The following is a 27336-nucleotide window of genomic DNA, read 5'->3' as shown; positions in this document are numbered from 1 at the left end:
CTGTTTGTCAGGAGCTTCATGAAATGAGTTTCCATGGCCGAGCAGTCACACAAAAGTCTAAAATTACCATGCATAATGCCAAGCGTCGGCTGGAGTGGTGTAAAGCTCACCACATTTAGACTCTGGAGCACAGGAAACACGTTCTCTGTAGTGACGATTCACTCTTCACCATCTGGCAGTCCGRCGGACAAATCTGGGTTTGGCGGATGCCAGGAGAACTCTACCTGCTCCAATGCATAGTGCCAACTGTAAAGATTGGTGGAAGAGGAATAATGATCTGGGGCTATTTTTCATGGTTCGGGCTAGGCCCATTAGTTAAAGTGAAGAGAAATCTTCGCTACAGCATACAATGACATTCTAGACGATTCTGTGCTTCCAAATTTGTTGCAACAGTTTGTTTCAGCATGACAATGCCCCCATGCACAAAGCGAGATCCATACAGAAATTATTTGTTGAGATCGGTGTGGAAGAACTTGACTGGCCAGCACAGAGCCCTAACCTCAACCGCATCAAACACCTTTGGGATGAATTGGAACGCCGACTGTGAGCCAGGCCTAATCGCCCAACATCAGTGCCGAACCTCACTAATGGCTCGTGGCTGAATGGAAGCAAGTCCCCACAGCAATGTTTCAACATCTAGTGGAATGCCGTGCCAGAAGAGCGGAGGCTGTTATAGCAGCAAAGGGAGGAGACCAACTCCATATTAATGCCCATGATTTATAAATGAGATTTTATTTTGGTCATGTAGTGTACGTTGTTTTGTCTGACTTGTGGAATAACAGTTTGTTTTGGTTTTATTACACCAACGGCTCTAACCTGATTTGAATGAAATTATCTGTTATGTTCTATGAAAAACCTGTCCATTAGTATGTGAAAATTACCTAAATAATGTGTAGGAAAACACAAGAGCAAGTAAATCAGGTGATCTTTATTTTTATTTAAATTAAATCATTATATAAGACTTTCAAAGCCTTTTAATATTGACCAAAAAACTAACCTTTCCCAATTAGATTTTGTCTTTCCTCAATCTATTTATCATTAAGATGTTGTGAGAAAAATGGAAGAAAAAAGTAGGCATACAGTCAGTCAAACAGTACTGATAAAAGCATATCTATGAATCGGCTGTAAACTTAAGTGAAGGCACAAACATACTGCAAAAGACATGGAATTGGTATTATAAAAAATTATGTTAGGTACACGCATACTTTAWATCAGTTAGAATTTTTGCCATTCCTTCCCCTGGTTGTGAAGGTTTTTTGTTTTACTTTTTAATATTTTTATTTAGATTTTGTAAAAGGAATGTTAAAATATTCTGTGCAGATTACAGAGCTAATATATTTGCCATCTCGAGTCATGCAGGAAAAATATGCAGTTTGGCTATGAATGAGGAACATATGTAAACATGATAAAAAAAGCACGTCCTTTTTCCATTCATAATCTTTATCCATGCATGTTCTTCTTTTACAAAATAAGCTTTATGCGATTAAAAGTTTAATAGAATTTGCAATGCACATCAGATTTTCTAAAGTAAAATGAACACATTTATATAAAAACCTTTTCCAATGCCTCTAATAATTGAAAATAAACTAAGAAAAAACCCCAATAACAAATGTTTGATTTGTGGTCTTAGCCCAAAGAGTTAACAATATGAGCAACTGGATCAGCAATCGTTGAAATTCTGCAATGCTCTCCGAGTTCTCAGTCTCTTAGGTGCCTTTAAAAAAAGCAGAGCAAAGCCGAAATCGTGGTTGGCCAGTGCATTCCTTCACAACGTTTTTCTTCCAAACTTCCTTCTAGTCAGAGCTGTTCAAGTAATCGGAGGGAACACAGAGAGAGGGAGAGGTTAATGCATCCAAAGTTAACCTTGAAGTTTTATTCAAAACACATTAACTAGCTGGTTTYTGTGCATTTATGAACAGATCCCAGTGTGTGCTCTATTGTACATATGTAGAAGCTGACCTTGACTATTCCTCAGGCTCTAGAAGAGACCACAGTCCTTCAGGTTGTTCTTGATGATGACGTCGGTGACAGCGTCGAAGACAAACTGAACGTTCTTGGTGTCGGTGGCTTGGGTGAAGTGGCTGTAGATCTCCTTGGTGTCCTTCTTCTTGTTCAGGTCCTCAAACTTGGTCTGGATGTAGGCCTGCGCCTCCTCAAATTTGTTGGGACCTGGGCATAAGAGAGGAGGTTAAGAGGATTGTTGTGCCCATAGAATTAGAATGGTTGTGCTACTGAGTCTGTACGCGTCAGGAGAAAACTAGTATCAGGTGGAGAAGTTGATCTGTTCTACTGATGGGATTCATGGGGTTGTTGAGCTACACATCTTGCCACTAGACTCCTTTTACTGGTAAAAACGACACATCCTAGCCTGACATGAGAATTTCAGCGTAAAGCACTGCCAACTACAAGAGAACATGGAACATTCAGGGGACTCCAAGTTGTGTTGTGGTCTTACCAGAGTACTCTGGGAAGCAAATGGTCAGGGGGCTGTGTGTGATCTTCTCCTCAAACAGATCCTTCTTGTTGAGGAACAGGATGATGGAGGTCTCTGTGAACCACTTGTTGTTGCAGATGGAGTCAAACAGCTTCATGCTCTCATGCATACGGTTCTAAAGGGAGAGGGAGAGAATGAAAACAAAACATGATTTAATTCCAGTTGATCAAGACAACTCAAAATGAATGGGAGGTAATTTCCTTTAGAAATAAAACTGCATTAAAAAGGGATAAGAGAGATCCAGTCAGTGGTACTTAAAACAGTCTCCTGCCTCCTCACCATCTCCTCATCCTCAGCCAGCACCAGATCGTAGGCACTCATGGCCACACAGAAGATGATGGCTGTGACTCCCTCAAAGCAGTGGATCCACTTCTTCCTCTCGGAACGCTGACCGCCCACGTCAAACATTCTGTAGGGACACAAGCAGCCAGTGAGGGTCACCCTTCTACTGCTGTTTACTAGTGGTACTGTACTGTATGCCCAACCTCAACTCTCAGAACAACCTCTAGTCTAACCCTGTATCTCCTTTGATGTGTGCATATTGTGAAGAAGTGGATAGGTGTAAACAATATGGTGCTGGCTCCACAGATTCATGGGCTTATGGGATTTACCCAATGTTTTTTTTTACMCCTATCGACTCTATTGGGTCTGGAAACAGAGGAGAGGTTTTGTGCAGGGCCATTCATGTCCTCTGTATTGGGATCCATAATTACACCAATGAGAGGGAAGCACCATGATGATGTGACATTCCTGGAGGAGCCCCCACATTCCATTAAACCAGGATTGGCCCAGAGAAGGGAGGCTGAGGGTCTCTCTGTACTCATAGCACCTTCCCTGCACAGAACATGCCATTTTCCCTGGCATTTTGTCACCATTCTTGTACAGTGCAGTTGCCGTGGTTACAGGGCAGCTGGGGCTGAGTCGCTGAGGGAGCGGATCTGGGTTTGTTTGTTTGTTGTCACGATGGATCTCCGCATGACTTCTTCATGAGGACATAGCAAACCGAYCGGGCACATGGGCGAAATGAGAAGATGCCTGCTGTGGAAGTGCCAGTCTCGGCTGTGGTGCCCGTTTAATCATCAACACAAGGGAGGTTGCTTTTGAAAACAGARAATAGGAGGATATGCAGAGACAGTGGTCTGGAAGTCTTGTTTGGCAGACACCAGACAGACTGTCAGATTATTTTTTGTACTGTCAGCCCTGCTAGAAATTCTGCTGATATTTGGGTGAATTTCATATGTAATGGAGTGCTGCTATGCTATTTGTTAGTAGGCTGTGTAAGCATGCAAACACATAGGGCTGTAATGTTCAGGGCTGTAATTAGTAGTGCTCACCTCAACAGGGCTCTCATCAGCTCTAATATCACTCACTGTAGCCTGATTCCATCAGGCCAGCTAAACACTAGCTAACACTGCTGCAGGGCATGTTATTTGTGTGGGGTTGTTGGTGGTGTACAAATAGATGTATATGTATGTAGAGTATTCCCACATTCAAATGAACACAGATTTCGGAAGCCACTGCCATTGAACACATAAACCAGCCTGCAAACAGCCATGCAACCGGCCAGTCCATCAGTTTTTCACACAACTTCCCCACCATACACACAAACTGACACACACAGAGAACCAGACCAGATCAGTCAGCTGGAAATTGCCTTTTCAAAGTAACAACCAGACAAGATGGTGCCTTGGAGTGAAGAACAAAGACAGAGGAAAGAAACAGAGGTTCCTTTGCGTTTGGGCAGCGGTGCGGGCAGAGGGTTCAAAATGAACCAGATCCTGAAGCTAACTTATGAGACAGGATCAGGTTACCCATCTCACATTCACCATCAACAGACAGAAACTAAATCACTGCTTTCTGCTAGAACAATACAAATCAGAATATGGAGGAGGAATCTTTGATTCACAATAGGGAACTGGTGCACTGACACACAAGCGCACACACACCAGGGAGTCAGTGGTCCACTCACTTAAAGTGTAGGTCTTTGAAGGTGAAGTGTGTCTCCACAATGCCAGTGGTCTTCACTCTGGTCCGCAGCACGTCCTGCTGTGTGGGGATGTAGTCTGCTTTGGCTATCCTCTCCAGGTCATTCAGGTAGCTGACAGGGACAACACACACAGGTCAGAATACAGACACAGCTGTCAGATTAAAAACTAGGAGGACTTTCACCAAGTCTAGGGTCAGAGGATTTCAGGCATCTAACTCTCCACCACTGGTTTGACCACATTATTAAATGGTATTGGTGCAATCTGTTTATTTAACCTCCATCAATATAAACTCATCACTTAACARGTACACACAAAGTAGATAAAGACCTATCATCATAAGTCTGAAGTGCCCTCTCAATGTTAGATACAATCCACATCAGCACTCAAATCTGCCAGGAGACTCCGACAGACTRACTCTTAACCCATTTACACACACATACAGATGACAGTGGTATTAGATCATTGGGAAACCATCTGAGCCGCCTGTTGAGGGGAAACTATTGTGTCAGACCACTGTCCAGCCTGGTCTCAGACGATTTYGGTATTTTATTAGGATCCCCATTAGCTGTTGCAAAAGCAGCAGCTACTTTCCTGGGGTCCACACAACACATGAAACATAATACAGAACATCAAGACAAGAACAGCTACGTACAGACAAGGACAGAACTAAGTAAATGAAAAAAAAAAGGCACACGTAGCCTACACATCAATGCATACACACAAACTATCTCGGTCAAATAAGGGAGAGGCGTTGCGCCACGAGTGTTGCTTATCTGTTTTTGAAACCAGATTTGCTTTTTATTTGAGCAATATGAGATGGGAGGAAGTTCCATGCAATGAGGGCTCTATATAATACTGTACTCTTTCTTGAATTTGTTCTGGATTTGGGGACTGAATAGCATGTCTGGTGGCATGTCTGGTGGGATAAGTGTATGTCAGAGCTGTGTGTAAGTTGACTACTGTATGCAAACAATTTGGGATTTAACACATTTTAAGAAACAAGAAGTGATGCAGTCAGTCTCTCCTCAACTCTTAGCCAAAAGAGACTGGCATGCATAATATTTATATCAGCCCTCTGATTACAATGAAGAGCAAGATGTGCCGCTCTGCTCTGGGCCAGCTGCAGCTTAACTAGGTCTTTCCTTGCAGCACTGGACCACACGACTGGACAATAATCAAGATTAGACAAAACTAGAGCCTGCAGAACTTGCTTTTTGGAGTGTGGTGTCAAAAAATCAGAGAATCTCTTTATTACGTCCAGACCGCTCCCCAACAACCATTGAATCTATATATATGTTTTGACCATGACAGTTTACAATCTAAGGTAACGCCAAGTAATGTAGTCACCTCAACTTGTTCAACAGCCACACCATTCATTTCCAGAATCAGCTGAGGTCTAGCGCTTAAGGAATGATTTGTACCAAATATAATGCTATTCGTTTTAGAGATGTTCAGGACCATCCATTCCAAAGACTGCAACTCTTTGTTAAGGGTTATAGTGACTTTATTAGCAGTAGTTGCTAATGCGTTTATGGTTGAATCATCAGCATACATTGACACACATGCTTTGTTCAATGCCAGTGGCAGGTCAATTGGTAAACAATTAAAAATAGTAGAGGGCCTAGAAAGCTGCCCTGCGGTACACCACACTTTACATGCTTGACATTAGAGAAGCTTCCATTAAAGAAAACCCTTTGAGTTCAACAGGACAATGACCCAACACACCTCCAGGCTGTGTAAGGGCTATTTGACCAAGAATGACAGTGATGAGTGCTGCTTCAGATGACCTGGCCTCCACAATCACCCGACCTCAACCCAATTGAGATGGTTTGGGATTAGTTGGACCGCAGAGTGAAGGAAAAGCAGCCAACAAGTGCTCAGCATATGTGGGAACTACTTCAAGACTGTTGGAAAAGCATTCCAGGTGAAGCTGGTTGAGAGAATGCCAAGAGTGTGCAAAGCTGTCAAAGTAGCCACCCTTTGCCTTGAAGAATCWAAAATATGTTTTGATTTGTAAAACACTTTTTTGGTTACTACATGMTTCCATACGTGTCATTTCATAGTTTTGGTGTCTTCACTATTATTCTACAATGTAGAAAATAGTACAAATAAAGAAAAACCCTTGAATGAGTAGGTGTGTCCAAACTTTTGACTGGTACTGTACGTATTGCAAATTCATATTATATTGTACGAATTACAATTCTTAACATATCATACAAAATTGGATGATGGACATCCACAAATTAACACATACCATATACCAAATGTAACATATAATACTAATTTGAGTGTCCTGGATTTTCGTTTACAATGTTACGTCTACCCGAGTCCAGGTTGTAGCATCAGATTCCTCATGTTGCATCAGCAGGACGGCCAGGAGTTAATTGAAAGATTTCATTAATTGAGATCTTCATGGCAACGGAGCTTTGCTTGTTGTCTGTTCATTTACTTAGCAGTAGGGCCCTGTGATGTAATTTTAATAGCACAGTTCTTGGCCCTCTGAGTATGATTGACTCCTATATCTGAATGTTGGAGATAGACGCTGGGAGGCTGGGCCTAGCGGGCTTCATATTTAAGATCAAATAAATGGCTTACAAGTGACTTAAGTGGTATGATTGTCGGTTCCAGTATCTCAGAAACGGGCATCCTGGGCTTTTCACGCGGGACAGTGTATGTTTTACCGAGAATGGTGTTTAAAAAATAAATAAATAAAAATATATGGCCCCAGAAGTGTACCAGAACGATACATGGCCCCAGAAGTGTACCTATGATGAAAATTACAGGCCTCTCATCTTTTTAAGTGGGAGAACTCAAAAAAATAAAGGGAACACTTAAACAACACAATGTAACTCCAAGTCAATCACACTTCTGTGAAATCAAACTGTCCACTTAGGAAGCAACACTGATTGACAATAAATTGCACATGCTGTTGTGCAAATGGAATAGACAAAAGGTGGAAATTATAGGCAATTAGCAAGACACCCCCAATAAAGGAGTGATTCTGCAGGTGGTGACCACAGACCACTTCTCAGTTCCTATGCTTCCTGGCTGATGTTTTGGTCACTTTTGAATGCTGGCGGTGCTTTCACTCTAGTGGTAGCATGAGACGGAGTCTACAACCCACACGTGGCTCAGGTAGYGCAGCTCATCCAGGATGGYACATCAATGCGAGCTGTGGCAAGAAGGTTTGCTGTGTCTGTCAGCGTAGTGTCCAGAGCATGGAGGCGCTACCAGGASACAGGCCAGTACATCAGGAGACGTGGAGGAGGCCGTAGGAGGGCAACAACCCAGCAGCAGGACCGCTACCTCCGCCTTTGTGCAAGGAGKAGCACTGCCAGAGCCCTGCAAAATGACCTCCAGCAGGCCACAAATGTGCATGTGTCTGCTCAAACGGTCAGAAACAGACTCCATGAGGATGTTTGGAGGATGTTTCAAGGATGGGGGCCAACAACGCAGCACAGGAGGCATTCCATGTGCGGAAGATCTTCACCTCCTACTTCAAAGAGGGTGCTGTTCCCTGGCAACACCATAGACTACACTATGCACAAACAAAGGCTCTTTTAAGAGCCATCCACATTGCTAAAAGAGTATTCTTCCATTTACTTAGCTATGTCTACTGCAGTTATTCAATTCCCAGTTTATCTCCCTTTGATTTCTACTTCTCAGGTAAGGGCTCGGTTTAGGTAAGGGTGATGATGTCTGTACAAAAACAAAGTGTCACCCATATATATTTTTTTTGGGGAACAATTAGACACCCTATAATGAACAAATACACACTTGTTTATCAAATTGGACTGATGGATTGTGTTGTGCAGCAAGCAGGCTCAGGTGTGTAACTGTGTTTCCTTCCACCTTCAAAGAATAGGCAAGAGGACCAACCATGGAGAATAGTAAGACACTTCATTATTTATATAACCTCCCTATATTGTTTGTCTGTGCATGTTTTTCAGCATAAAGTACTCTGCAGCCACTTAGTGTGGACACCAGGTGAGGCCACACACACACTCCTGTCGAACACTCTTTAACTAACTTATTTTCTCAAYAACAGTCTCTCCCCTTCACTTCACCCCTCGTCTCCTTTACTTCATCCCTCGTCCCCTTCTCCCAAAATCCTCTCGGTTATATCAGCTGTGTCAGTGAACTCTTCCCGCATCTGAACTGGCTACATAGAGGGCACAGCATGATTAGAGGTGAGAGGTCACTTGGTTGGATTAACAGGAAGTATTATTAAAGAGATGCTTTACATTGAAATACAGATAGAGATGTTGTAGTCCCAGAGTTAGTGATCCCAGGTCAGTTTTGCACTTCACCTCCTGATGGTTATGATGACGACGTTATAATAAAAAACAAAACAACGCTTAATCATGCTCTCATTCTCTCTCCCTCTCGTCTGCAGGTATGTTTTGATGTGAAAGAGGATACCAACCTCCAGTCCCGTCATCTCCACCTCACCCGCTCTTAATATAACCTTCAGGCCAACTAGGGCCCCAAAGCTGGTTAGGAGACACCGCTAGAGACACTATGTCATTGTGATGACCTGAGAGTAGCACAGTAATTCATTAAATCAAATGCGGACTTCCCTGCTACTCTGTTCTTACCTCTTTCCCTTTCTCTCTTTTACACACACACACACACACACACACACACCTCTCCCCAAATTGAACTTGTATTTATAATGCAGGTACTATGTATTTATAACACTTGGATAATGAACATTCAATAACGCGTTTCACATTCTCCACTTGATTTGGATGACATTCTCTACCGATTGAAATTAAGTCTCATTTGATGAAATACAACACCTATCCTGTGTCCTCAGATCAGTGCTGATGAAGGAAATGAGATATTGAGATTAACCTGTTTGAGTATTTACATAATGTATTGGAAGTGTAGTGTACTGTTTTTTTCTAATTATGTTTCTGTATACAGTGCATTTGGAAATTATTCAGACCGCTTGATCAAAAGGCGCCTAAAGGACCGACCATGAGAAACAAGATTCTTTGGTCTGACGAAACCAGGTTTGAACTATTTGGCCTGATTGCCAAGAGTCACGGCTGGAGGAAACCTGGAACCATCCCTACGGTGGAGCATGTGGGGATATTTTTTCACTGGCAGGAACTGGGAAACTAGTCAGGATCGAGGAAAAGGTGAACGGAGCAAAGTAGAGAGATCCTTGATGAAAACCTGCTCCAGAGCGCTCAGGACCTGACTGGGGCAGGTTCACCTTCGAACAGGACAACGAACCTAAGCACACAGCCACGACAACGCAGGAGTGGCTTCGGGACAAGTCTCTGAACAACCTTGAGCGGCCCAGCCAGAGCCCGGACTTGAACYCGATCTAAAATCTGTGGAGAGMCCTGAAAATAGCTGTGTGGCAACGCTCCAAATCCAACATGACAGCGCTTGAGAGGATCTGCAGAGAAGAATGGGAGAAACTCCCCAAATATAGATGTGCCAAGCTTGTAGCATTATACCCAAGAAGACTCAAGGCTGTAATCGCTGCCAAAGGTGCTTCAAAGTGTCTGAATAATTATATAAATGTGATATTTCTTTTTTCTAAAAACCTGTTTTTGCTTTGTCATTATGGGGTAGAGTTTATAGATTGATGAGGGGGAAAAAACTACTTTAAATCAATTTTAGGATAAGGCTGTAACATCGTAGGAAAATGTGGAAAAATGTGGAAAAAGTTAAGGGGTCTGAATAATTTAAAGTACTGTATATACGACTTGCATCCTTGCCACAATAAAGTTATATTATATTCTACTCAATCCATAGGATTCATAGATGCCATTCAGACTGTTGAAGTCAATATAACCGGCTATGATAGCTGGAGGTTCATATCTAGGTTCTGAACTAATATTCATACCAAAACGTTTTAGGGTCCATACACATACCGCCTACATAGCTAGCTACACATCCATACAATAAGCAAGAAAATAGTTAGCTCACTACCCTACTTCAGCTGCATTGCATGGCAAATATTAGCAAGTCTAGCTTACAAAATTGTACATTCAATTTGCAGTAAATGCTTTAGCTAGCTAGATTCTTTACATCCACCATTACTCAAGATGACAGCCTGGTTTGCTAGTTCTCAGAAGTACCTAAAACACAAATTACAATTTCATCCTCATGTCACAACACCCATAAAGCTAGCTAGCTTGCTAAATAGCAATTTTTGTAAATTAAGTTCATGACAAAAAAAATATGCATAATTGTCTGTCTCTACAATAACTAACAATCCTCTCAACTGTACATTTTTCGCATGATTCGTTCTGATGTTATAATTACATTTGCTTCCATCCTAGTATTTTTGTCAGCCATCTTTTCTGAAGAAGGTATCCAGCGTTGGGACAAATTCTTAATAGGAACCACTCGATATGATTGGTCAACGCCCAGCGGTCGCCGCAGGTGATTTGCATGAAGTTGGGAATGCTTAACTTTCTCACTGCCTCCCACGCCACGTTCGTGCCGTCCAACGGTCCCCCGCCCACTCTGCTTCTCACCGTTTTCCTTCCATTGAAAATGAAAGTGTTTCACCGCGTGGTGCGGGCAGTAATGTACACGGGCCATAAAAGTACAAGGTTGTCAAAAATAAATAGTAAAGTACATATACCCCAAAAAACGACTTAAATAAAAATGCTTTAATGKACTACTTAAGTACTTTACACAACTGTTCGCATTCGCTGCCTGTAATCCTGCCTAAGCCAAGTCTATGCATATATTAAAGTGTTCTCCACACACACTCCTTCCTTCATCACAAACCGCTGTCTCTGATGAGAGTTCTTCAAACCGCTGTCTCTGATGAGAGTTCTTCAAACCGCTGTCTCTGATGAGAGTTCTTCAAACCGCTGTCTCTGATGAGAGTTTCTTCAAACCGCTGTCTGCTGATGAGAGTTCTTCAAACCGCTGTCTCTGATGAGAGTTCTTCAAACGCTGTCTCTGTGAAGTTCTTCAAACGCTGTCTTGATGAGAGGTTTTCAAACCGCTGTCTCTGATGAGAGTTCTTCAAACCGCTGTCTCTGATGAGAGTTCTTCAAACGCGCTGTCTCTGATGAGAGTTTCTTCAAACCGCTGTCTCTGATGAGAGTTCTTCAAACGCTGTCTCTGATGAGAGTTCTTCAAACCGCTGTCTCTGATGAGAGTTCTTCAAACCGCGTTTGTGAGTCCAGCTTCTCGATGAGAGTTCTCAAACCGCTGTCTCTGATGAGAGTTTCTTCAAACCGCTGTCTCTGATGGAGAGTTCTTCAAAACCGCTGTCTCTGATGAGAGTTCTTCAAACCGCTGTCTCTGATGAGAGTTCTTCAAACCGCTGTCTCTGATGAGAGTTCTTCAAACCGCTGTCTCTGATGAGAGTTCTTCAAACCGCTGTCTCTGATGAGAGTTCTTCAAACCGCTGTTCTGATGAGAGTTCTTCAAACCGCTGTCTCTGATGAGAGTTCTTCAAACCGCTGTCTCTGATGAGAGTTCTTCAAACCGCTGTCTCTGATGAGAGTTCTTCAAACCGCTGTCCTGATGGAGTCTCGTGTCATGAGAGTTCTTCAAACCGCTGTCTCTGATGAGAGTTCTTCAAAACCGCTGTCTCTGATGAGAGTTCTTCAAACCGCTGTCTCTGATGAGAGTTCTTCAAACGCTGTCTCTATGAGGTTCTTCAACCGCTGTCTCTGATGAGAGTTCTTCAAACCGCTGTCTCTGATGAGAGTTCTTCAAACCGCTGTCTCTGATGAGAGTTCTTCAAACCGCTGTCTCTGATGAGAGTTCTTCAAACCGCTGTCTCTGATGAGAGTTCTTCAACCGCTGTCTCTGATGAGAGTTCTCAAACCGCTGTCTCTGATGAGAGTTCTTCAACGTGTCTCTGATGAGGTTCTTCAAACCGCTGTCTCTGATGAGAGTTCTTCAAACCGCTGTCTCTGATGAGAGTTCTTCAAACCGCTGTCTCTGATGAGAGTTCTTCAACCGCTGTCTTCTTGATGAGAGTTTTTCAAAAACCGCTGTCTCTGATGAGAGTTCTTCAAAACCGCTGTTCTGATGAGAGTCTTCAAACCGCTGTCTCTGATGAGAGTTCTTCAAACCGCTGTCTCTGATGAGAGTTCTTCAAACCGCTGTCTCTGATGAGAGTTCTTCAACCGCTGTCTCTGATGAGTTCTTCAAACCGCTGTCTCTGTGAGAGTTCTTCAAACCGCTGTTCTGATGAGAGGTTCTTCAAACCGCTGTCTCTGATGAGAGTTCTTCTCAAACTCGCTGTCTCTGATGAGAGTTCTTCAAAACCGCTGTCTCTGATGAGAGTTCTTCAAACCGCTGTCTCTGATGAGAGTTCTTCACAAACGCGCTGTCTTGATGAGAGTTCTTCAAACCGCTGTCCTCTTGATGAGAGTTCTTTCAAAACCGCTGTCAACCTTCTGATGAGTTTAAACCGTGCTCTATTGATTCTTCAAAACCGCTGTCTCTGATGAGAGTTCTTCAAACCGCATGCCCCACAGAGAAAGGCCTCCTTAGTTGTCTGCGATTCACATATTGAAACATTCCTTGATTTGAGATTTTTGAGAGGATACTAGTATCCAGAGCTTAATTGAATCCTGTGGGCTTACAGTTACAATTTACAAACCCAACTCCTCCACGCACTGGTTAAACATGTGTGGTTATCAGCTATATACTTAGATTAATTTGCACTGGGATTTGACCATTGGAGAGCAGGTGAGTTACAGTAGTGGAGCTGTAGAGCTGATTCTAGCCTGCTGAGAGGTGTAGCTGAGAGCTGATAGGGAATCTCCCAGTGCTCTGAGATAGATGACAGTATGGAGGCTGATATTGTTGGAGCACACAATAAGGATCTCTAAGTACAGCAGTCACAGTGCTCTGGAGAGCCCTGATGAAATAACATAAATCCTCGTCACTGCCACCTCCTCCCCAAAATCTCAGGGGCCATCGCAACAAAACGCTTACCAGAATGCCAGAGCTTTAATAAGAGTAGGGCGAGAGAGAATTWAAAAAAAAATAGTATTTGACTTCGTAATACAAAAGTGGGTGAGATCAATATCGCTCCTGCTACTCGTTCAATATTTAGTTGGATGCCAGGCAATCATTTTGTGAAACACCATCCTGTCATGCCTTTTAGARCCCATTTCCTTGGCGCTACGCAATCTCACCAATAGGCCTCGTGTCTAATGGACTGCCTTGAGAACAAATACAGCACTCTCTGCTGCAGGTGGGAATACATTAACAAGTGGTATTCCAGGCACATGGACGGTGAGTGTAACAGGAATAGGGGATGTATTGTGTTCTCTACATTTCCATATAGAGAGAATGAAGGGCCCTGTGTGCCCTGGTGATAAGGGCCTCTCACCTACACCACACGGCAGCAGCACAGAGAGCCTTGCAGCATTACTGTGCGTTTTTTCTTCAGTAGACTATCACCATAGCACTACATTAAACAGACGGAGCATGACCTTGACGCAGGGTCGTTCCACCTCAAAAAGCACAAGAAAGAGGATTGACACCCACCATCTCAGATGGTTCTGAAATCATTCCTGTAGTTAGTAACAGATATGATTAGCATTCCTGAAACATTATTTCGTTAGGGGAGGGTTTGGCCGGGGGGCTTTACTTGGCTCATCGCGTTCTAGCGACTGCTTKTGGMGGGCCGGGCGCCTGCAGGCTGACTTCGGTCATCAGTTGAACACTGTTTCCTCCAACACATTGGTGCCGCTGGCAGTTGTTAAGAAGAGCGGTTAGGCAGGTCATGTTTCGGAAGACGCATGACCCGACCTACGCCTTTCCCGAGCCCGTTGGGGAGTTGCAGCGATGAGACAAGACCGTAATTGGGTCGCAAAATATTTTTTTAAGGGAATAAATCACACAAAGATTCAATTTCCTGGACACAGACTAAGTGTAAAAGAATGACAAACTGATTTGCTTTCATGGAGGACTGGCTTGAATTGTGAGGATGACTACACAATTTATTTTCATCATAACCTAAACCTATTGGCTTTCTACCCAAAGTTGAAAAGAAAATGTTGGTGATCTATTCAATAAATACAAGAGACCAGCAAAATGGATAAAAGAGTGTCAGTGGCTTCTAGCGGTCAGAACCTGGTATTTTCACACTACTTCATGGTTAATAATGCAAACAACTTCAATGACCTAATTTCTCTGAACAGGGGAAAAAAACATCTCCAGATTCACAGGGAATAYATTACATAGTATGGAGAAGCAATACTCCAAGCCGCAGCTTCATACTACTTAGAGAACTGTTACTGTATACTGGTTGTTGGGGTGGGATTGTAATGGGGTGTGGAGGTCTATTGGGTGGCTTTGATATTTTTGGGAGATTCCTCATGTCTTACTCAATGGTGTTAGCAGTTGATGGTACTCTTCAATAACAGACCCCAAAGCAAAGCAGGGGGAGAAAAATAGGTTTATTCAAATAAGACAAATCATAGACGTTATACTGAGAGGTAGATGTTCATTCTCCCCTGTCCTCAGTGATTCTCTCCTCTGATTCTATCCACAGTGATTCTCTCCACAGAACAAAGGGACAGGATGTAGTGCTATAACCCAGCCCTAGCCTGTGGTTGACCAATTAGAATTCCTTGCAATAAAACTGGGCCAAAGGCCAAACCAACAAGTACCCTACTTCAGGCACAATGTATAAACAATTTGAACCAATGAGCGCTTGCAATGTAGCTATGCATCCCAGACTGAAATTCCTCCCATGTCTCTGACCCATAGATCATTAATCCCCTATTGCAGAAAAAACACTATTTCCATTGATCATTAGTACCTCTTGACTTTTAGTCCTCTTGACCTTTAGTACTCTCGTCCTCTGTGTTGTGCATTTCTCTTCTAAATATTCTTACAACGGTATGAAGAAGTTTGGTCCAAAATGGATGTCGGGTACTAGATTTATCAGATTTTATCTGAATCCTATAAATTAAAATGGCCAATTTGGGTGCGATCAATTAGCTTAATTTCCCTGAGAAAATTACATTCAAACAAAATAATGTTTCAGGAATGCCAATCTTACCTGTTTCGAACTACAGAAACAATTTCAGAACAATCTGAYATGACATGGAACGACTCCTCAGTTAAAGGCCTCAGAGTGAAGGAGTGGCTCTGTGGAGAGGCTCCAGTCAGGGCATATAGTTGCTGGTATTACAGGCCGGCTATGCTGTGCTGTGGTCACACAGCAGCATRACTAAACCCATACGGGAAGTGACATGATACGTGTTGTTGTTCTACATAGAGGAATAAGTACAAAGGGAGTATCTATAAAGGACTATGCTGGGACACTAGCATACTGTAGCTTTACACTGTGGCACCTGTTGACTGATCGCTGTGAGAACAAGAGCATAGACAACTTCTAAAGCATTGCCATGCAAATCTGGGCCCAGAGGTAAATCGCACTGCTGGTTTCAGGGACTAACTCAGGCCTGGAACACCAGGTGAGTGGTCTCTCTGGCCAATCAATGACATCAATTAAGAGTCTGGTACAGTAGAAGAGAAAAGCAGCAGTACTGTGGACATGGAGCCAGGATTTTAATAGCCCTCGTCTAAAAGCCTCTACCAGGCATAACATGGCCTGTAACTAGCCAGGCAAACTGCCAGCAATCCCTGGAAACCCCAGAGACTTCCTCATTCAAAGCTACATTTTCCTGATGCCTCATGACAAGCAGAGAGGGAGAAGGAGTGAGGGAAAGTGGGAGAGGGGGAGTGACTGCATACAGTATGTGAGTAGTCACTGTGAAAACACACTGTCTTCAGAGATCTTGCTGCTATTCAGGGACGTTCCCACACACAGCGGGACAGGACATGACGGGACGGGACAGGACAGCTCTACTAGCATGGGTGGCTGACAACAACATATAAAACATATTGGAGGGCAGGGTACTGTGCAGGGGACTAGGCAAGTGCTAAAAAAATGACCACATTACAGTTAAGGTACACACTGTTCTCTAAACTGCTCTCTAAACAAACATGAGTCATCAGTTTCTAAACATGTTGGTTCTTTCTTGACTTCCATCATCAAAGTGGATTGATCCAATCTATTATCTCAGGAACTGGTCCTCTCTTCAGAAATTGATTCGAGGGAAATTAGGCATGGGAACATTCCTGGAAGTTCAGAGCTGTGCTAACCCCCATTTGAAAAGCAATTGGTTTCTCAACGAAGCGACAACACGTTGCACACGCTGCCTTGATCTTTTAATCCCCTTATGATATCGATGGGAGACTGAGGGAGGGATGGGGGGAGTTAGGGGGGTCACTGTGCTGTGAAGCCATCAGTATCAGAACCTGCAGACTTACTGTGCTGCTTCTCCAAAACTCTTTGCCCTCAGATTCAGAAGGTAAATCCAGTAATATCACAGTTCGGCCTATTTAAACACAACTCAAAAAGGTGTGCGATCAAGGATAGATAGAGACCCAACAGTGACAGGGAGATGAGGCCAGTGACAAAGTAGACTATGAGCCTGGCACAGGTACGTAGCCAAGTGAGCAGAGTGTTGGTGGTCGTTACTCACTAGGCAGCAGAGTCGTTGAGCTGGTACTCGCGGGCGCGGGTGAAGCAGCCCTGCACCCCTCCGTCGGCCCACAGCCGGTGCATGGCATTGGACAGGTCATCTGGCAGGATGCCCTGCTCCTCAGCAGCCCCCGACAGGGCAAACAGCTGGCGGGCATCATCCTGGAGGGGGGAGACAGACAGACACAGGGTTAGAAATGAGTCAGACATCGTATCTAATCAACGTTAATAAACATGGCAGTGGTAACAGACAGTTAACAGAAGATGAAGATGCTTTGGGAAACCGGGCTCAGGTCTCACAAGGTCAATAAGACTGAAGGAGACAAATCAGACAGTCTGAACTACAAACTGAAGAACCATTAAACACAGTAATCATCCAATTTCACTGGAGAGACTGTCCTCACTGACTCATAGCTCTCTGTGCACACACACACGTGTTCTAACCAGCCATAAAGAGTAACCACAGGGCAGAGCACCCCTATAGAAGGGTCCATTTTAACAGGGTGGACACAGGTAATAATACCTATATTAGACACAGCCAGGTCTCAGCCATGATTTACACACACAATGGGGTGGAGGGCTTTCCCCTAGCATTGGCCTACACTGACGCACACACAAACACACGTAAAAACATGCTCACACACACACACACACACACACACACACACACACACACAGAGAGAGCATGAAAAGGGCTGATTACACAGCTCCCACATCAGTTTAGCGCACCGCCCACACACCCCTCTTGACCCTCCCCATGTGCCTCGATGCTTTCCAAGGAAAACTCCAGCCTCCTGAAGCTGTATGACTGGGAGGAGAGGTGTGTGCGCCTGAGCTCCATACAACTGGTTAACCGGTCTGCCCAGTCTAACCCAGTCCAGCCCTCTGCCAGCAACAAGACTGGTTAATAAGTGAAGGGGAGTGATTAGAAGAGGAATCAAAACAACTCCTCACACCAGGTGATCTCTAGGCCTCTCTAAAGTGGGTCACAGGAAATGGAGTGTGACCTTGAGTGAGTGTATTGTAACTTAAGTATGTGATAGAGGAGTTTTATGGGGACTGAAGGACGATGTACAATAACGTGTCAAAAGTATGACATTTGAGCCCACTTCCTCCCTTCGAGGGCCCTTAAGGTGTGCACAGTGAAAGAAAGAAAAAAAAGTGTGTTTTTTCTGCTTATTCCCTCTGGATTACATGATTCCTCCAACAGGGACTTCTGGAAAACCTGGGGATTTGGGGAATGTTCCTGTAATTCCGGAACACTAAGTGGGTAAAATCAAAACTAAGGCAGATACGGGTTGTTACGTTAAGTCAACGACTTTTAACAGGCAATCTAAAGAACATGTAGTAAACCAAACTATCAGGCCCGAGAGAGTAAGACAATATTACATTTTAAATAGCACACCATCTTACAGATTCCCCTGAAGAGCCGCTGCAGTAGTGAATACAGCTGATATAAAAGTACACTGCAGTGGGGGACTAGCGACAGAGCCCTGTCCCCTCCAGCACTACACACTCACAGTGAGCAGGAATAGATGAGCAAGCTGTAGTGTGTGTGTGTGTGTGTGTGTGTGTGTGTGTGTGTGTGTGTGTGCGCGCGCGCGCGCTTACAGATGGGTCTGAGACAGGAAATAAGCCTACAGCCCATTCCTACTCCATTTCAGTGTGGGTGCTGCACATTGGTAGTGAATGAGATGCGTTACCCCATACAATGTAAAGCTCTTTATCAACATACTATATTCACAGACGGAGCAACTATTCACCTAAATGAAAAAAAAAAAAAAAAAAGTATGGCAACACTATAATAAATCCAAATATATTCCTTCACAAAGCAATCTTAAGCAACGTCCCTCAGTCCAGATATTGGAACAGTTCAAGCTATGTGAGTGAGCACTTCCTCTGCATTCAATCTAGAGCCATACATCTAAATACATGACTCTGCTTGTAGAACAGCATAATCCACAAAGCTCATTGTACAAGAATATTTACATCATCATTCTGAACTCATTATGTTGATCAGGTTCAGTAATATGGTGAGAGAAGTGTGTTATGTAAACGAGGGCCTGAGGGGACAGTCTTCTATCAGTGGATGTGACAGTGTACTGGCTCTGATCTCTCTCTCGCGTCACCATTTACTGTCACTAATGACATATTTAGGACTCAAACATTGGCAACTCATTATATAAAACTACATAAACAAGATGACTTTAATGTACCACCTACCTCTCCCTCATTCACGTTAGAGTAGAGACTTGTAAAACATCTTTCTCTGTTGATCGCATCCCCTCAGGCTGTGTGAAAAATCTGTCTATTTGACTTAAATCTGTGAAACAGGCTATTTGAGGCTCTCTAGACAGCTGTGGTTATGGGGTTGGAGGAGAGAAATGTATTTAAGATGGTAAATTAATTCAAGACACACTGCCAGACTTGCATAGATTTGTAGCAGTAATATGTCTTGCAGCGCTAGCTACCTCTAATAAACCAACTCTGACACATAAGAGTGGGGGAACACCCTGCTCTCTCCATACCTCATTTCCACTCGCAAGTGGTACTGACAAGTAGTACACAATAAGGTCTTTATCTCAACACTTGATTAAATCAAATACTGGACATTTTATAGTGGACAAATTGCTCTGCTATTAGAACTTCTGATAGTTTGGTAATAAAAAGGACAGGGACATCTTCCATAAGATTCCTATCTGCATAGAGAGGATGTGTAAATCATAATTGGAGAAACATAGGGGGCATGACTAAGTTGTCTCTCACTAAGAACAATGGATTATTTGTATTGCTGTGTCATCTCTCAGTAGTGCCCACTGGCCAGACAGGCAGCTCAGCAGTGGTCTCTCTAATCTAATGACACATACATGGGCAGCAGGACTGAGTACACATGGAACATCACTTTATGGCACTCACTCAAACTCATACAACATTCTGGGACGCTATACTACTCAAAACTCTCAACTGTCTAGGGGCTATTGGTACTTAGCACTCCAGGAAGGAGAGATTTCCCCAGTCTCACAGACAGACTAGAGCTGGACTAGAGACTAGTACATGTGCATCAGAGACTGATAAACATCTATCTCCAGGCCATCAGACAGTTAAACCGTCAACACTAGCAGGCCTCCGCCCAGTACCCTGTCCCTGAACTTTAGTCACTGTTACTAGCCGGTTACCTTGCACCTTAGAGACTGCTTTGCCCTATATACACATAGGCCACTGAACACTGGTCACTTTAATAATGTTTACATATTGTTTTACCCACTTTATATGTATATACTGTTTTCTAGTCATGGCTCATCCGATATAACCACTGCTGTACACACCTTTTTATTCATATACTGTCCATACACACAATTATATATACACACATACATATATAGCCTCTTTCTATTTTTTATTTAACCTTTATTTAACTAGGCAAGTCAGTTAAGAAAACAATCTTATTTACAATGACGGCCTAGGAACAGTGGGTTAACTGCCTTGTTCAGGGGCAGAATGACAGATTTTTACCTTGTCAGCTCGGGGATTCGATCTAGCAACCTTTCGGTTACTTTCCCAATGATCTAACCACTAGGCTACCTTCCGCTCCAAAATGGATTCCGCTCCCCCTCATCAATCTACACACAATACCCCCATAATGACAAAGCAAAAACAGGTATTGGCTGTGTGCTTAGGGTTGTCATCCTGTTGGAAGCAAAACTGTCGCCCCAGACTGAGGTCTTGAGCGCTCTGGAGCAGGTTTTCATCAAGGATCCTTCTGTACATTGCTCTGTTCATCAATCCTGACTAGTCTCCTAGTCCCTGCTGCTGAAAATCTGCATATATTGTTTTTCAACAGGACAACAGCTCCAGGCTGTGTAAGGGCTTTTTGACCAAGAGGGTGAGTGATGGAGTGCTGCTTCAGATGACCTGACCTCAACCCAATTGAGATGGTTTGGGATGAGTTGGACAGCAGAGCGAAGGAAAAGCAGCTAACAAGTGCCCAGCATATGTGGGAACTCCTTCAAGACGGTTGGAAAAGCATTCCAGGTGAAGCTGGTTGAGAAAATGCCAAGAGTGTGCACAGCTGTCATCAAGGCAAAGGGTGGCTACTATTTGGTTACTTTTTTGGTTACTACATGATTGCATATGTCATTTCATAGTTTTGATGACGTCACTATTATTCTACAATGTAGAACATAGTAAAAATAAAGAAAAACCCTTGAACGAGTAGGTATTTTCAAACTTTTGACTGGTACTGTATTTCTTTCTGGATTATGTGCATATTGCTCTGTTTAAAAAATGATTACTGCACTGTTGGAGCTAGAAACACAAGCATTTCGCTGCACCTGCGACAACATCTGCAAATACGTGTAGCGACCAACAAACTTTAATTTGATAAGAGGGACAGAGTGGAGAAGATGGTGTTCTGAGAAGAGTGGGAGCAGTTCAAGGTCTGGCTGACCTTTGGAGCAGCAGTAGGGTGTATGAAGAGAGAACAGTGGCAGCTCTGGTGGATAGACTCAGACACTGTGTGTGTGTGTGTGTGTGTGTGTGTTACCGCTCTGGCTGCGTCTTCGTAGTCGATCTTGAGGTTGGCCATGGCCTTGATGATGGCCATGATGGACTGAATTGTGTTGCTGTAGACCACAGCTCTGTACTGCTTACACTCCTCTTCTGAGTAGCCATCCTCATGGATGATCCTGACAGGCACAGGAAAAAGAGAGCGAGTTGGGTCACTCAAACACATGTACAGACACACTTGCACACGCAAGCGCAGCTCTTAAATATAACAACCCAGGTGTCACTAAAAATCGATATCTTTCTCAATAACCCTCAATGTCAGTGTTAACATCTCCATGTTTGTCCATCAGAAGGCACAGTTAGCATATTAATAATTGGTTGTATTATACAGATTACGGTACTATGCATGCTTAAGTCCAGACAGACATTACTGGTTGGAGGCTTGGGAGGCAGTTCAGGTCTCTGCTGAGAGCCAGGCAGCTGGAGAACACTAYAACTGAAACAAATATTGACTACAGTATGGAGGAAGAACGAAAAAGATGTTGACAGTGAAAAAGTGGCCAGGCCAAGACAGGAGCCCCTAGGCTATGCATGAAACAAATATATTTTCAATCTATTCACAATAATGCCTCCTAGGAGAGTGAGAGGCACTGCGAATGCCAGATGGATGCTGATTGGCTGTGAGGCATTCTCAATCGAACCTCATTATAATGCAAGGSAGCCCACTAGGAAGAAGGCCAAAACAGACTTACAGAAGTGTTTCTTCTCAAGTTCAATTGAAACAAATACAGGCAATCCTATCTTAGAGCCATGCTGGCTGGGAGGAAGGATGTAGGCCAGGGAGATTTAGTTGTGTAAAGTCATGTTCAATTTAACAAAAATGTAATTCCCAAAAACATCTCATTAGATGTCATGCAGAGACAGACATTTTCCAAGAACTGGATGATATTGCAAATTAAAAATGATAATAGTCAAGGAGAACCACGGCAGATTTATATCCTGAAATCGTAGTAAAATGTTCAAATTCCGAGTAAATCTTGAAGACTTTTCCTTGTAAGTGGAGCCCTGAAGTTATTTAAACATAACACAACTACAATCATTTTCAAGTCAAAATAAAGTACTTTCTAGGGGGCAATGTAGAAAGAGATTTCATCAGGACTGTTTTAACAAAGTGTTTACACAACTATTACAACACTTGGTGTGTGTGTCGAGTGAAGAGTGTGACTGTATATATATATATAAAGGATCATTGTGTGTGCTTGCATGGATCTGTTTGCAAGTGTGGGGACAGTAGGTGTGTGCGCTTCGGTATTCCAGGCAGTGACGTCTGTGTATGTGTTCATGAATGTCCGTGAGAGGAATTGAGGGTTAAAGTGTGTGTTCACTTGTGAGATTGCGGCATTATACAGAGACAAYGGTGACCCCAGAGCTGCTCCTGTAAAAACCTGCATGGGTCAAGGACAGGTGAAGGGGGTATTATAATACACCCAGACAGTTTGGCATGACAACAAACATCAAGTAGTGATGTGCTACAGCACATACAGGTCCAGATCTGCTACCAGGCTATTAACCTGTATCCTCTCTATATGTTCCMAATGATCCAGCCTGTCTAATAGGGAGCATCCTGTAAAGCGTAGACTTAAGCTAACTGCATACTCTACTGTCTGCTTTGGAATATCAGTTAGCAGGGAGTTAATGCCTTAATAATGGTGAGAAAAACTCAGAGTCCATAGGTATTAATCTGCTGATGTGTGGGGGAAGATACTGCTGCCTGCCTGCGTTTGTGTGCGTACACGGCTGTCCATTCCCGGGGAGGCCTCTAACCCATACGAATGTAACGGCTGAGAAAGAAACAGGCTTCAGACTGTAGGTATAGGAAGTAGTATGTTCTGTATAGATTATAGCATGAGGGCATGGACTCTGGGAGAAAGATACATAGAGAATTCCAGGAAACTAGCTTAAGAACGTACTGTCCCGGTCTGCTTGTGTTGATAATGACAGAGTCTGGTTACGATATTGGGTTAATTGCTCATGCTTGACGGGAACAGCAGCAAAACAACTAAAACAATGAGGGGTCAGGAAGCCAGGCAGGCAGCTCTACTTACTTCATCTGTTTCACAATAGTGCTCTTCCCCGACTCTCCAGCACCTGCACACAGAACAAAAAAATGCAGGGGTTAAAAATATGCTCCCATTAGTGGATAACTGTAAACAGGCAGCCAAGTGAAGCCACATCACATCTGGACTCCTGAGTACCCCACCATCCCTCATCAGGACTCAACATWGCAATTGATCTCTCCCTCTTCCTTTCGCAGAGTGAATCTGCCTGCCAGGCGCTCCCTTTCAAGTTGCAGCTTAACAGGCATGTCAATCTACAGTAGTGTATACAGAGTATAAACGGTAGTGTCGCTTTGCCTCCAAGTAGAGATGGGGAAGAAAATCAATAGTTACATGTCGCAATATTATTTTGGGATGGCATTATAAAATCGATATTTGACTCAAAGTTTCGATTTGTTAAAAAAAAWAAWARTCAAAAGTTTGGACACACCGACTCATTCAAATWWAWWWWTTTKGACTGTTTTCTACATTGTAGAATAGTAGTGAAGACATCAAAACTATGAAATGACATATGGAATCATGTGGTAATCAAAAAAAGTAACCAAAAAGTAGCCACCCTTTGCCTTGATGACAGCTTTGCACACTCTTGGTATTCTCTCCACCAGCTTTATCACCTGGAATGCATGTGACAAGGTGTGCCTTGTTAAAAGTCCATGTGGAATTTCTTTCCTTCTTAATGTGTTTGAGCCAATCAGTTGTGCTATTCAGAAGATAGCCCTATTTGATAGAAGACCAAGTCCATATTATGGCAAGAACAGCTCAAATAAGCAAAGAGAAACAACAGTCYATCATTACTTAAAGACATGAAGGTCAGTCAATATGGAACATTTCAAGACCTTTGACAGTTTCCTCAAGTGCAGYCACAAAAACCATCAAGTGCTATGATCAAACTGGCTCTCATGAGGACCGCCACAGGAAAGGAAGACCCAGAGTTACCTCTGCTGCAGAGGATAAGTTAGAGTTACCAGCCTCAGAAATTGCAGCCCAAATAAATTCTTCAGAGTTCAAGTAACAGACACATCTCAACATCAACTTTTCAGAGGAGACTGCATGAATCAGGCCTTCATGGTCAAATTGCTGCAAAGAAACCACTACTAAAGGATACCAATAATAAGAAGAGACTTGCTTGGGCCAAGAAACACGAGCCATTAGATCRGTGGAAATCTGTCTTTTGATCTGACAAGTCCAAATTTGCGATTCCTGGTTCCAACCGCCGTGTCTTTGTGAGCCGCAGAGTAAGGTGAACGGATGATCTCCACATGTGTGGTTCCCACCGTGAAGCATGGAGGTGCTGGTGTGATGGTGCTTTGCTGGTGACACTGATTTATTTAGAATTCAAAGCACACTTAACCAGCATGGCTACCACAGCATTATGCAGCGTTACGCCATCCCATCTGGTTTGCGCTTAGTGGGACTATCATTGTTTTTCAACMGAACAATGACCCAACACACCTCCAGGCTGTGTAAGGGCTATTTGACCAAGGAGAGTGATGGAGTGCTGCATCAGATGACCTGGCCTCAACYCAATTGAGATGGTTTGGGATGAGTTGGACTGCAGAATGACAGACAAGCAGCCAACAAGTGCTCAGCATATGTGGGAACTCCTCCTTCAAGACTGTTGGAAAAGCATTCCTCATGAAGCTGGTTGAGAGAATGCCAAGAGTGTGAAAAGCTGTCATCAAGGCAAAAGGTGGCTACTTTGAGGAAACTAAAACATTTTGATTTGTTTAACACTTTTTGGTTACTACATGATTTCATACGTGTTATTTCATAGTTTTGATGTCTTCACTGTATGTGTATGTGTACATGCGCACACAATAAAATATAAACGCAATATGTAAATTGTTGGTCCAATGTGTCATGAGCTGAAATAAAATATCCCAGTAATGTTCCATACGCACCGAAGCTTATTTCAGATTTTGTGCACAAATTTGTTTACATCCCTGTTAGTGAGCATATCTCCTTTGCCAAGATAATCTATCCACCTGACAAGTGTGGAATATCAAGAAGCTAATTAAACAGCATGAACATTACATAGGTGCACCTTGTGCTGAGACCATTGAAGTGGAATGGGACAACATTCCACAGGCCACAGTCAACAGCCTGATCAACTTTATGCGAATGAGATGTGTCGTGCTGCATGAAGCAAATGGTGGTCTCACCAGATACTGACTGGTTTTCTGATCCATGCCCCTAATRTATWTTTTTTAAAGTTCKGTGACCAACAGATGCATATCTGTATTCCCACTCATGTGAAATCCATCGATTAAGGCCTTATTTATTTCAATTAACTGATTTCCTTATATGAACTGTAACTCAGTAAAATCTAAGAAATTGTTGCATGTTATGTTTATATACTGAAAAATCAATCATTTTTATTTTGCTAGGTAGCGCTAGTCGTCTGTACCTGTGCCAAAACGCTGGTATTTTTTCATCCTATAGCTTGTTCTTCATATTCATTWAAAAAATAGTGCGACAAAATGTTTTCAGCACTTTTAAAATACATGACTCATTAAAACTAACTTTTTTCATGCTCTCTCGTCTCTCTGTAGCAGACGTATAGTGATCATTATGTTTGAACATCAAACCGAAACCAAATCGCAGTATCAAATCACAATGCATATAGAATCGTGAGAATCGCAAAACATAAATCGGCACCTAAGTATTATGATATCGTATCGTCAGGCGTGAGTCACTCACTCATAGGGTTTCACTGAGTTTCATAACTCCTGTGCCAACAGCACTTCCTGTGTCTAAACTTCAGAGGGACGCTGTCATGTTGTAACCTTCCCTCCCCACAGCCGCTGAGGCAAGGCACTTTATCATCATTAGCCTTGAGTGAAAACGTCTGAGTGCTTTCACAAACAGGATATTCCTGTTCTTATCGGCTCCCATATTTATTTTTGCAGTCCGGCCGGTGGTGAGGTGAGCTCATCTGCCACGGATCTCTCTCTGTCTTGGAGCACTGGCGTGAGCTACACTACTCGGCCAAAAGTATTTGGACACCTGCTTGAACGTCTCATTCCAAAATCATGGGCATTAATATGGAGTTGGTCCCCTCTTTGCTGCTATAAACAGCCTCCACTCTTCTGGGAAGGCTTTTCCACTAGATGTTGGAACATTGAATGGAAGCAAGTCCCCGCAGCAGCCACAAAAATCATTAGTGAGGTTGAACACAGATGTTGGGCAATTTGGCCTGGCTCGCAGTCGGTGTTCCAATTCATCCCAAAGGTATTCAATGGGGTTGAGGTCAGGGCTTTCCACACTGATCTCAACAAACCATTTCTATATGGATCTCGCTTTGTGCACGGGGGCATTGTCATGCTGWAACAGGAAAGGGCCTTCCCCAAACTGTTGCCACAGAGTTGAAATCACAGAACTGTATACAATGTCATTGTATGCTGAAGCATTAAGATTTCCCTTCACTGGAAATAAGGGGCCTAGCCCGAACCATGAAAAACAGCCCCAGACCATTAATCCTCATCCACCAAATTTTACAGTTGGCACTATGTATTCGGGCAGGCATCCTCCAAACCCAGATTCTTCCGTCGGACTGCCAGATGGTGAATAGTGATTCATCACTCCAGAGAACATGTTCCCACCGCTCCAGAGTACACATGAACACATTCTCACGTCGAAGTGGCGCACGCATACTTGAGTTTATTTTGTATGTACACACGGTTTATACATAAGGCCCCAAGGGTAGAGGAAGAGGAGATG

At 43.2% G+C, this 27336-nt stretch overlaps 1 protein-coding gene across 3 annotated transcripts in view; it reads right to left on the bottom strand.

Moving 5' to 3' along the window:
* Positions 1 to 1624: 1624 nt before the first annotated feature.
* The window catches only part of LOC111966508 (guanine nucleotide-binding protein G(i) subunit alpha-2), a 108699-nt gene continuing 82987 nt past the window's right edge, over positions 1625 to 27336 (bottom strand). For all 3 annotated transcript variants that reach the window (XM_070444548.1, XM_023991209.2, XM_070444550.1), the window contains 8 exons: positions 23605 to 23647; positions 21537 to 21678; positions 16995 to 17155; positions 4464 to 4592; positions 2774 to 2903; positions 2456 to 2609; positions 1960 to 2169; positions 1625 to 1803 (listed from right to left, as the gene is read on the bottom strand). In XM_070444548.1, coding sequence (XP_070300649.1) covers positions 1979 to 2169; positions 2456 to 2609; positions 2774 to 2903; positions 4464 to 4592; positions 16995 to 17155; positions 21537 to 21678; positions 23605 to 23647 — 950 coding nt within the window. In that variant the 3' untranslated portion in view covers positions 1625 to 1803; positions 1960 to 1978. The remainder of the gene's footprint in view (positions 1804 to 1959; positions 2170 to 2455; positions 2610 to 2773; positions 2904 to 4463; positions 4593 to 16994; positions 17156 to 21536; positions 21679 to 23604; positions 23648 to 27336) is intronic.

This window comes from Salvelinus sp. IW2-2015, linkage group LG1 (assembly GCF_002910315.2).
Source record: "Salvelinus sp. IW2-2015 linkage group LG1, ASM291031v2, whole genome shotgun sequence".
NCBI lineage: Eukaryota > Metazoa > Chordata > Actinopteri > Salmoniformes > Salmonidae > Salvelinus > Salvelinus sp. IW2-2015.
This window is presented reverse-complemented; position numbering and strand designations above follow the sequence as displayed.